Below are 12,952 nucleotides of genomic sequence, written 5' to 3'. Positions count from 1 at the left end.
GTATGTCTAGGAAAGATAGTACCGATAGGACAGTTTGAAGAGGAATGAATGAATGAAGCACTTAATAAGTTCTTACTATGTGCAAAATACTGTACTAAGTACTGGGGACAGACCCTGCCCTCAATGAGCTCACATTCTAATGAAGAAAGACAACATAGATGGAAAGTTTCAGTTGCAAGTCAGATGAAAGGTCTCTTGGTCCTTTAGGGTGCAGTGGCAAAACAGATGGTAATGCCTTTTCTTCAATGTCATTTCCACTGATAAAATCTCATTGCTTTCTGAAAGTCAACCATTTGATAGTGCCAAGGACTTTGGTGACAAGAACTTTCTTTCCTGGGTTTTCTCTAGATGTGGTTATAGCACCTGTAGGAGCAGCTTCCAGGCTTATCTTCATAAAATTTCCTTCCCAGGATGATGGCTGCAGGAGGATAGGGGTTTATATTGATTTCATGAAATTGACAAGTTCTTCTACTGAAAAATTTTGCTCATAAACAAAAGACATTGAGACATGTAATACTACTGTGTCTGAAGAACTAAAAATGAGTACCCTCCATGGGGCAATGTAAACCCAGATGACAGGTTTGAGCAGGTTGACACATAAAAGCAACAAGAAATTCCAAAGAATTAGAGGAGTAAAAGACTTTATCAGAGAATTTTTATCATAGGAAACAAAGGACTAGTCATTTGACAAAAGTGAGGAATAACATGTACAACCAAAATTCTTCATTAATACCTTCTTAACGCTGGGAGAAAGTGAAGAAGGTCTGTTCTGTTCTGCTTGTCCTTCGTCCTTGAAGAGGACTAATGACTCCATGAGGGTAATGTCTTGATGTATGTGTGAATTGGATTCAAGTGAGGCAGAGCTGTGCAAAATCCTTTGCCTCACTCGTCTAGAGTCATTAAAATCCAGTGGCAAGACAAAAGTCAACAAGACAGGTGACCACCCAATTTACAATACATAACCTTGGCCTTTCTAAATTAAGGTCTTTCTAGAACATATTAGATGGACCTTTAGTAGTGAACTATTAAAGACACGAACATGCATTACATAAGATAATCAGGCATGGATAGATTATGATTTACATCTTTGGAAGAGACTCTTGAATTGATGAGATTACAGATCCACTTGAATATCTGAATATTAAATATCTGAATACTAAAGCGTATTAAGTTAGCAAGTAGTATTTATGAGAAGAGTAATTCTGTCTTCTTTGTCCTTCCAAAATAATAACCTGAAATCTGAATAATGAATACTTAATGCTAAGCTATCACTGTATTGGATAATCATTTCCTCAGTCAGCCATTCAAGTTTATATTGAACACATAACATGCTCAATACTGTAGGTTTTCCCTCCTCTTTAAAGAGTTGACAATCTAGTTGACGAGATAAGACTAACATCCATAAAATAGCAGTGAGTAATATGAGAGTATAAATTAGTTCATACAGAATATAACTCTCCTACCTCTCCCTGACTCACCAACAAAGAATTCTGTGGAGTGGAGGAGCAATCAGGGTTGGAGTAATCAGGCAAGAAATATTGTGGTATTTCTTTCTAAAGAAAGAACACTGGATTTGAAGTTAGAGGATATAAATTCACAGTCCTCCTGCATACTATATCTGTGACCTTGGGCAAGAGTCTGGGCCATGATTTCCTCCATTATAAAATAATGAGGTTGGGCTAGATGATTTTAAATGCTCCTTTCAGGCCAAATCATAGGGTTATAGAACCATTTGGAGCTGGAAAGGGCCTTAAAGTCTGTCCCCATTTTGGTTGTCTTTTTAGTTCAATGTATCACTCAGAGCCCGAGGGTCAAATAAATAATCCATTAAAAAAAAAAAACAACCTATTCATATATTCAGGTGAAAGCATTTCCCAAAGCAGTTAAAAAACAATTCATAGAAGGATAAAAATACATAAAAGCCATTAGCAAGGAAGTAAAAAACAATGAGCAATAATATTCTCCAGAGGTTCAAGAGCTTCCCTATCAGAATCCTAGAGCTTAGTTCATACCTTCCTTGTCTGAAAGATTCATATCTATTTCTTAGATCAATCCACATGGGGATAAAATTAACTCAAACTATCCCAGGTCTATAATGTAGCTTCTGTACTCACAAGAGTCCTGGTTGGTATTGTAGAGATTAATTCATGCCTACTTAGCTTCATCAGTAATGTGGCTCACAAAAGAGGCCATGAAGTCCAGCCCCTTCGTTTTGTAGATGGGAAAACAAAGACCCCGAGACTTTAAGTGATTTGCCCAGGGTCATATAGCTAGTAAGTGTCTGAGGAAGGAGTTGAATTTAGAATTGGGTTTTCCTGTTTCAAAATTCAGTGCTCAATCCACTAAACTATGCTACCTCTATTATGTTATGGAAAAAATGAAATTTAAAGAATTTGGATAGGTGGAGGAGGGAGCTGTAGGTATTCCAGGTGAGGGTAGCAACATGAGGCAGGAGGAAGGGCATCAAGGAATGAACACACCAGTAAGTTATAATAGAAGGAAAGTGACTTCATTGGAATTAGAGGGCATGCATTGGGAATATGATGGGAAAGAAGATTGACTAACCAGCCTCAGCAAATGGTAAGAATTTTGAAACTGTTTAGTGGTGGGTTTGGGCATTCAATTCATTACATACTTATTAAGCTCTTATTATGGGCCAGGCCCTAGGAATCCTTTTATTTCCAGATATACCCTTTCCACCAGCAGACGTGAAACTACCTATCAGCAAGTTGTTCCTTGTGACAAAGATTTTAATAGAAAAAAAGTGCAATTTATCAGAACCAAACAGCACATTATCCATGTCTGAATTTAAATGCACTATTTCACACTCATCATCCCTACCTCTGTAAATGAAGTAAGGGAAGCATATTTTCCCATCCCCAGTACAGGGCCAAACTTAGTCATTATGATTCCACAACATTCAGTTTTGTTTTATCCTTTCCATTTACATTGTAGTAGTTATTAAGTGCCTACCTATGTGCCACACACTGTGCTAAACACTGGGGATACAGTGGGGAAGACAACATAAAAAAAAAGCTGATGGGAGGGATAGTGGGGCACAGAGGGGTGGGAAGTGATCTGAAGAGTTGTGAATTTCAGGATTGATTTCATCTTGCAGAATGATGAGTTTCTGGAGATCATGAGATACAGGAGGGCAATTGGGTAAGAAATGATGAGGTTAATGCCCTCTCCAATGTCTAGCATCCCCTCTCTTTGATCAAAGGGAGGAAGGGACCCCAGCTGCAGGGTGTCCTAATGAGGTGTGAGTTTTAGAATAGATTTTATTTTGAAGAATGATGAGTTTCTGAACTTCATGGAATCCAGGATATACATATATACATGTGTATATACATACATGTACATACACATATGTATGAGAATTTCCTGATTTTGCATCAGTTTATATGTCTTCCTATACTTTTCTGAATTCCTTTTATTCTTTGTTTCTTATGGCCCAGGAATATTACTGAATTACAGTATTATAATAATTTAATATATGTAATTCAGTATTACCGTGTTTCCCCGATAAGACCTATCCCGAAAATGAGCCCTCCCCTTACGGTGTAAGATTCCTCTAAAATAAGCCCTCCCCTGAAAATAAGCCCTATTGAGATTGCTACTGTAGTGAAGGTGATCCCCCGCGCTACACGCCACATTACGGTCCCCCCTGTAGCCCCGCCCCCCCCCCCCCCCGTGAAACGCACGCCGCGCTCCGAGCTGCATCCAATCAGAGCTGCAGCAGTGAGCGCGTCATCCTGTTCTTCCCCAGTGATTTGCTTGCTGGCGCCATTGAGAGCAGTGCCGCGGAGGAGAGCTGAGGCAGGACAACATAAGCCCTCCCCTGAAAATAAGCCCTCTGGTGTTTTTCTTTCCAAAAAAATTAATAAGACAGTGTCTTATTATCGGGGAAACACGGTATATGAATTACATTCAGGTACCATCCTTAATCAGTGGACATCTAGTGTTATTTTTTTCCTAGTTCTTTGCTACCACAAAAAGTACTGCTATTCATATTTTGATGTTTTTTTCCTTTGAGTTCTTTAGGGTATACTCCTAACAGTGTGTGATCACACAGTGGTATCTCTTGTGTCTAAGGATATGAATGTTTTAGTCACTTGTTAGCATAATTTCATAGTTGGACCAATTCACTGCTCCAACAACAGTATATTAATGTGCCAGTTTTTTGCATAGCCCCTTCAAACTATTTATATTTTTCCATCTTTGTCAGTTTCTCTACATTATGTAACAAAGGTCTCTGTCTTTTATACTGTTACAGAAATCCAAGAATACATGAAAATTGTCATATATTTGAGATAATCAGATGGTTTATAACTTGAGTACCTGCCATTAAGTCAACTTTGTTTCTTCTTTGATTTTAGCTCCATCAAAGCCCTTGAAATCCTCTGAGGATCACCTGAAATCTGAAAACCTTCAGCTATCCAATTCCTTCAACTACAGCATGTTGCAGCATTTAGGCCAGTTTCCACCCCTCATGCCCAACAAGCAGATTGTGGAATCAAATAGCAACAGCCAGCCAAATTCTGGGGGGAATAAACCTACTATGTCCTACGCAAGTGCTCTCCGGGCACCTCCAAAGCCCAAACCTCCACCTGAACAGACGAAAAAGAAGAGTGACCCTTTGTCTCTGTTTCAGGAACTTAGTTTAGGTAGTTCATCAGGTAGCAATGGCTTTTATTCCTATTTTAAATAATCAATTTTTTAAGAGATAATCTGTTTCCTTTTTTGTTTGTGTCAATAGGATTAATATAGTTGGGCTTCACCTATAGTGCAACTATTCCTTTGTTTATATTAGTAAATATATCCTTACTTAATGCTTTTGCTGCTAGACTTGAAACTAATTATTTAAATTTATCCCATTATTTTGCATTTTCATGTGGGTCAGAATTTTGACAGCTTTTATGTAGAACAACAAATATTTTTAAATTTGTGTAATGTTACATATATGTTGCATTAAGCTAGCAGCTAAAAGGTTAATTGTGCAACTATTAAAAAAAAAAGAAAAAATTGTCTAAATTGTATTTAAAAAAGAAAAAAAAATTGTAAGTAGCATTTACATTTATTCAATAACATTAGTATACAATGCTGGGTTTCTGTACCAGAAATGGCCAGTTGATGTACAAATGTATGTTATTTTTGCTTAAATTCATTTTAATTTTTTTAAATAAAGGGGCAGCATCTTCTAAATACTTTCAGTTTTATCAGTTTTTTGTGAAAGGATGCTGCATTCTAAGACTTTTATAGTTTTAGATTCTGTATGATGTTGTATTGTAATCTCCATCCACTGTAGGATAGAGTTAAAGGTATTCTTTGCAGACACATTGGGTACACCACTGTTTTTTAGATATGCCAAAAAGCATTGGTGTACTTAATGCCCTCTTTTATTTTTGGACAAGCAACTATTTCAGGCTTGTTTTTAATGTTAATTTGATAGATTTTTAAAAATGAATCATGAAGCTGAAAATAATTTTTAGGTATTGGTGCTTAGTAGAATTAATAATTATTTTTTAAAAAAAAACTGCGTGAGTTTAGAAAAATATGTGGGTCTTTCCCCCAACTATGCATGTATAAATGTTTGTAATTTGGCTTCCCCCTTTCCCTTTTCCAGTGGTATAAAAATTGTGCCACTTTGCTTTTTTTTTTCTCCAGTGAAACTTTTGGTACATTATTTGATGTTTACATTAAAATTAGACATTATACATGGAAATTCAAATATTTGCTAACTCTTTTGTTTGAGGAACATCATTGAAGAAGATATGTAATGTTTGCCAAAGTTGTATCCAAATTTGGCTAAATGTTCACTATGACAGAAAAATGATCCTTGTGTTTTCATGTGAATTAGTTCTTCATAAACACTCCATGGGATTTATCCTTAAAGAGAAAATTGAAATAGATACCTTAAGTATTTCACAGCCTATAAAATATTTTAAATGAACTTTGGATAAAATCCAAAGAAAAGTTTAACCTTTAGACATTGTGGTCTTGTACACTGTCCACCCTTTACAAGTAATACCCTAAATTTTAATGTTTAATGTCTAAGAAGATGAGAGTGAGAAGCATCGTGAGTCAACTTAGCCAGCATAGCAAACCATTCAAAAAGTGTTTGCTTAGCCAAGGACTGTTTCTGAGTTGACAATCCTTCGTTATAGAAACACATTTATGAAGCTGAATTGGGAAGAAGCAAGGGTTGAAATAATTTCTCTCATTTGATTTCCCTCTTTTGAGTGGACTTCAGTTTAGCTAAAAGTCTATGTATGTAATCTCTGCCTACTTTTTAGAGTTGGAGAGTTCCTTTAGTTGAAAGTCAGTAAGCTACAGAAAAAATAAGCAGTGAATGCATTTTCACCTTGCAAATAATGGGTAACCAACTCTTATTCAGTGGCCTGCACAATTTTGAAGATTTGGAATAAATCGCATTTGGAATAGCAGGCCGATGAGGTATAACATGTTTTCCATTTATGAGCCAAAATGAGCAGACATAGCCATATAATTTATTTCTTATGAACAATAATGTAAAGTAAAATAATAAAAATAGCCCTTGTCAAATATGATGAACATTTCTAAAATATAATAAGAATTTTAAAATGTGGAATTTTTATGTTCCTGACCTGCAGTTATTTGTGAATGTGAATTTTCTAGCCTGTGATGATGTCCTTATAAAATGTGCAAGACTACAATGCATTAGATTTAAAATGCATTTCCATAATACTAAGATAGCACTGTAACTTCAGGGTTTTTAGCCCTTGGAGTAATCTCTTTATTCTGTTTACCATACTTGAACATTAAAAAAAAAAAAATCAGTTGCTAATTTTTGTTTATTTGTGACTTAGTTAACTAGTTCCCTGGAGGAGACCACATACATGTCCTACCAACTTATGCAAATATATTGATAATCAAAGCTTCTGATAAAGATATTGTGAAAGTTGAGGTAACAGATCCATTCAAAGTGCTATTTCAGAAATTTTGCAATATGTGTGTATATATATATTTGTATATATGGATATACATATATATATACACACATATGTATGTATGTATCTTAAGCACATATAATACAGTATCCCAGTAGTATAAATGTTTTTCAGTAGCAGATATTTGATTTTCAGCTTGTTTTCATAGCCAAGGCTATTTCCATCTGTTTTTTTTTTCAGGGATCTGCACTGAAAGTTTATTTTAACCTTTAACAAGTTTACTCTTTAACCTTTATCTTCACTACTTAATGCCCACTTTCCTACCACCCTCTTCAGTAGACTATGTTATTGAGTGCAGAGTAGCTTCTAAAAAATTTGAGCAAACATTTTTAATAAGCAAAAAACAAAAAGCCCCAGACAGTTTGGGGGGTGATGTGTGGCTGTGTTCTTGAAATATTGTTAATTCTGTTTGTCTGGTGTTTGAGAAGTAATACAAGCACCTGTGAATAAAATAAAATCTAGAGATATAAATATCATCAAGTTCAGTCTTTCAGCTCTTAGGCTTAAATTAAGGTCAGGAATATCCTTGATAATAGCCCTTCACTAATACCAAGTTGCTACCAAGTTCATTGTCTTTCCAGGGCAGATTCTTCTCAAATGAGGTAAATTGTTCGTTTGTCTTTGTACTTCTTCTGCTCTTTGTAGCACTCTGAAGTTTCTAATATTTCTTTCCAGGAAAAATTTTTATTCATTTTACTTTTTAATTTTACTTCTACTGAAAATTTTTAAACCTTCAAATGTCTTTTTTTTTTTACAATTGGTTTTGTGAAATAAAATTTTCATGTTGAATTTTTTTCTTAATCTAAACATGAATTTTTGCAAGTATAAATTTATTCACACACTTGCATATATATGTATCTGTATACATATATATTTTTTCAGTATCTTTTAAGGCTTTTCTTTTTCTATTTCTTTCCTCTTTCAGATTGTTGCAGGAAGACTTTATTTAGTAGGAGAGCTAAGTGGTAAAGTAGTTCATGACTATTTAAACTTATTTGACTTTTTTTCCTCACAGATATACTTTATTCTATTCCTTTTTGTGTTTAAAGTGCTTTGTGCAGCTTTTGCATCAGAGGGTCTAGAGCACATTCAGATTCAATGTAAGCATTATCTGCTTTTCTCAAAGAATTGCAGATTTAATAAAATAATAAAAATCCTACTGTATAAACATCAGTTACAACATCATATTTATGGGAACATTTCCCTATTAGAATTTGCTGAGAAAGTTATTGGAATTTCCTAGCTTTGGGTATAATGAGTATCTCAGCCTTAATATTGAATTATTATAGCCAAGTTGACTTCCTATTTTAATATTTTCTATATATCTCAGGAGCAAAATTATAGGCTTATGTGAATTTTCTTTTGTATCCTATAGTAGAGGCTCGTCAGGGAGTGGACAGAAAATTTCAGGGTGAATTCTTGTATTTTTATTACTGTTAAGTAAATGACTTACTAAATAGTACTTTAAAGGATAGACACCCATTAGATAACATTGTTTCATACTGGAGTTGATAGAAAGGAGACTCTCAGAAAAAAAAAAGACAAAGTGAAAAATTTTAATGAATCAAAGAATGTAATTTTCTGCCTTAAAATGGTATCCAGTACATTTATCACTTCTCTCTTTTAATCCTTAGAAAATATTTTGTCCTCTTCTTCTGGACAGTTGATCCTTCCTAAGTTGGCCTTTACTATACAGAAAACTTCCATATCTACTACCACCTTATATATTCCCCTCCTGCGCCTTAAAGAAAAATTTCAGAGTCCAGTTTTTCAACTTCCATTATCTTATATGATCTAGATATGGACCATCTCTAGAAACCAAGAGTGATGAAAATGGACTAGCCACAATTTTTATTTTAAAAAATCACCTGTAGTGACATCACAAATGTCTTCATTAAAGAGAAAGGAAGAAGAGTAATGCTAACTTCGAAAAAAATGTTCCTTTTAGTAGAATTCTCCTATTTCTTCTTTAATCAAGATTAGATGCACATTTCCTGTGATTGTACTGCATGCTGCTAAACTTCCATTTGCTGCCTTCATCCCTGCTTCATATGCAATTCTGAGGCTCTTGTTTAATGCAGTGAAATTTACTAATATTCTCTCTTATTTAAAACATTAAAAAAAAGACACTTATCATTTCTAAATCAGAATGCCAAATTGAATGTTTGTTTTTTTTTACCTATTGTGACATTTAAACATTTTGACACTAATCTGAAAGTGAAATTTAAAGAGACATTCATGCTGGGGTGACAGAATTTTCTTTGTCAGAAATTACACAGAATTTAGAAAAGTGACTGGTGTTGACACTATCATATGTGAAAGAACCGTGATAACTAGAACTATGCATATTTCAGTAGTTTCGGGTATCTTAAGGTTGTTAGACCATCACACCCATCTTTATTTGCAGTTTTCTGAACAGGGTTTGGTTTGTTATAAACCAAAGTCATTAAGTCCCGATCTATGAATTCATTCATTCATCCAAGTGACATTTTTTTGTTAAGTATTTGGAACACTCCTTGAGAGTTTCTACTTCCTATACAAAGTATGGTTCATTATTCCTTCTGTTTCTTCAATATGCATTTGACTGGGCAGGAATCACAGAATTTCAGAGTTGAAAGAGACCTCATTGGCCATGTAATCTAACTCAGAAGTACTTAATGGGATGGGAAAAAAAATCTTGTCTCAAGATGGATTGATTTTTAAAAATAAATTCTGCCTTTATTCCTATCAAAATAAAAAAAAAAAACAGATCAAAATAATCCTATTGCCCTTGTTTCTGAAAAATCAGGGCTAAAGACCACATGAAAAAGTTGATAGGATAGAACGTTTAATAAAAACTAAGCCCTTTTTTATAAATCTATATCTTTAAGAGAAAATTATGAAATACAAAGAAAATGTTGAATATCTTTTTTTCCACATTCATTTTCAGAGTTTGGCGAGACAAAGCTATTGGACCACATAGATATTTCCGTAACTCTCATACTATGAACAAAATATTGACACAGAAACCTTTAAACTGATTGATTATACTTTCTGACTTGGTGCCACTCTGTATACTTGGCTCTCAGAGAGACAATAGTTTGTAAACTCTTACAATTTCAGGGTGACTCTGGTTTATTGCACACTATTATCAGTGCATTTTTTCTGGGGTGGGGGAGGGAAAAGGAGAACTGTAGTGTAGATATTGTTGCCTGGTACTGAAATGCGATTAGATCCTGATTTATCTATAATAGAGGAGAAGCATCAGCAGAAAAGCATTTTAAGTGCCTAATTATACTTGGCACTATACAAATGGATTATCCCAAATAACATAATTAGATAAATTACATTTTAGAGTTTAGTTTTTATTTTTTTCTCAGGCTAATAAAATATTTTGCACTCCCTAGACACACACAAACAAGTATTGGGGAAGGTGATCCTAAATGTGGATCATCCATAAAATAGACAAAATGTGGCAGATAGTTTAGTATTGACTTTGATTACTAAATAATGTTTTCATACATATACAAATTTGGGGAGCATGCCATCTACACACCATGAATAAGTTAAGGTGTGATGAGAGGGAAACTGTAATGTAATCAAATGAGGTGCCTTACCTATTTTAAGATTGTGTTGTTGTTTTTACTAATATTGACCCTGCAGTGAAATTTTGATGGTGTTAAGTGCATCCTTAAGTTTTTAGTTTGGCTTTACCTGCAGCACTAAGAAGATGGTTTGTTTTAAGGTAAAAGGCGCATGGACACAGTGAGCAATGTAGAATGCCGATCATTGTGGTCCTTTAAGAGCAAGCTTTTTACTCCAGCTGATGAGCAATCATCAGGGTCAAGTACTTCTATATTTAATGCTTTGTTTATCTTGGTCCACCAAGGTGGATTTACAATTTATCTGTACTGCTTTGCTGTACAAAATGTCTTGCATGAGGAACCTCTGTACATTGGAAATGGAATGATTGTTAAATTTTTCATCTGTACCAAAGGTGTTCTCCAATAAATCAGACCCCTCGAGCCTCTTTTCTGTGTATGGCAAGGGTCTCCCTACATTAGCTGGGTTTGAAAATATGCAAGTGAGGTCCAGTACTCACCTGCTTCTAATAAATCCAGATTATGGGGTTGTACAGTATTTTATTTTAGTGTGGAGCATCTAACTTGGTTTTTTTTTTTTGAGTATCCTAGGCAAATAGGGTACTTGAAATACCTCTTGTCAAAATTAAGAAGGTAGTAGATTGTATTCATTTCTCTGATTCCAAGCCAGTATGTTATCAAACATGGCAGCTTAAAAAACCAACACCCTGCAAAAAATATCATTCTTACCCAGAATTTTTCATTCCAATCCATGATACTTTTTTGCATAGCAGGTTCATTGGGTTGTGTGTAGAAAAGGAACAATATAGCTTTGTGAGTGATTGTATGAAAACAAAAGTGGTAAGTTCCTGTCTCCTAAAAGGAAAACATTTACTAATTTTGAAGGTATCTAATCATGCTTTACTTGTAAGGAAACAACATCTAAATAATTTTGTTTTACCCCTGAGGTTAATTGGTACTTCATTTTAAAGGCTCCAAGACCCAAAAGAATTTATCTTTAAAAGTGAAAGCAACTTTGATGTTCCATAATAGTGACCCTAAAGCTACTCTGTAGAACTTTTTTAAGCTTAATTTTTAGATCAATTAATTTCAGCCACTTTGATTCCTCATGAAATGCTTTCAGATATGGGGCTTACAGTACCTACAGTGTAATCATTGTCTTGGTGCGGTCTTTTTTGTTTTGTTTTTAAAGTTTAATGATAACACAAAATGTATTTTCCTGCTACATTTCAAATGTATTTATAATAAAATAACCTTTTTAATAATGTCATGATTATCTGTGTATTATGTGTGAACAAATTTCCTGTTTCTACTTCCTCCCAGATTGCTCAGGATTTAGGGCTTTCCCAGACATTAAGGTGAGAACTTGGATTTAGGTAAAAATACTTTTTAATAAAATTGAGTAGAAAATTTAGCCAAGATGCTGTATTTGGAAAGTTTCTATAGATTTGTGATTTTCCTTAAAGCCCAAGAATATAGCGATATCAAAAAATCTTGTTGACCTAAATGTTGGGAAATTTGAAAGCTTGAAAAATGTGGCCAATAGACAATGAGCATCTTTCAAATAGTAAGTCTTTAATGTAGATGTTTTGAATGTGAGAATGAATCGCTGAGAATGAGAAATCACTTATCAAGAGCTTGTTTTTGTGAACCAGGATTTCTTCCATAACTCATAAATTGACTTATATTCAACAAAGGGCTGTGTGTGTGTATGTATGTGTGTGTAGTACCTGACATTGGAATGTGACAGGCATTCTTTGTTGAGTGAGAAAATGATGCAACCTGTGCACAAAATGGCTCAGAATTAAGACCTATCTTGTTTTTGTTAAAGAGATAATTATCTGAATCTGCCATGGTGCAATTTTGAAGAGCTTTAGTAAGTTGTAGAATGCTTTGTGTGCCCTGGCTATTTTATTTTTAACATCTGATTAAATTGGCACCATAAATCTAACTTCATTGTAATAGACTTGAAGTGTACAGAGAGAATGATCTATGATCAGGACAATAACTCCCATTCTTTGCAATGAATTAGGATCTTTTAAACAAGGTATCTCACTTTCTTTGGGATAAATTGCCATGAGATGACATAAATCTATGAACTTTAGAAAGAAAAGCTCTTTATATATAAAATAGGGGTGATTTGAAGGACTTTTAGAATTGGTCCCAAAAAGAAGAAACAAATTCTAGAAATTCCCATTTTGAGAGGGAAAATGCAAATTTGATATACTCAGGTACTTTGGTGCCCTTTGGAGCTTCTTTGTAAGACTGGTATTAATGGAAAAATAATTGATAAAATGAATCAATAAACAAAATAACTGATAAAACAATCACCATTTGACCAAAGTATTTGTACAGGTCAATCATGAGGATAAAAAGAGTGCT

The 12,952-nt window shown here is 34.3% G+C and overlaps 1 protein-coding gene across 4 annotated transcripts in view; it reads left to right on the top strand.

Moving 5' to 3' along the window:
* The window catches only part of HELZ (helicase with zinc finger), a 293,362-nt gene extending 281,527 nt beyond the window's left edge, over positions 1-11,835 (top strand). For all 4 annotated transcript variants that reach the window (XM_069076607.1, XM_069076606.1, XM_069076608.1 and 1 more), the window contains one exon: positions 4,380-11,835. In XM_069076607.1, the coding sequence (XP_068932708.1) occupies positions 4,380-4,711 (332 nt within the window). In that variant the 3' untranslated portion in view covers positions 4,712-11,835. The remainder of the gene's footprint in view (positions 1-4,379) is intronic.
* The last annotated feature ends 1,117 nt before the right edge of the window (positions 11,836-12,952 follow it).

Source organism: Petaurus breviceps, unplaced genomic scaffold (assembly GCF_028583685.1).
Source record: "Petaurus breviceps papuanus isolate PSGF00001 unplaced genomic scaffold, PetGlider_PUasm1.0 90925, whole genome shotgun sequence".
NCBI lineage: Eukaryota > Metazoa > Chordata > Mammalia > Diprotodontia > Petauridae > Petaurus > Petaurus breviceps.
This window is presented reverse-complemented; position numbering and strand designations above follow the sequence as displayed.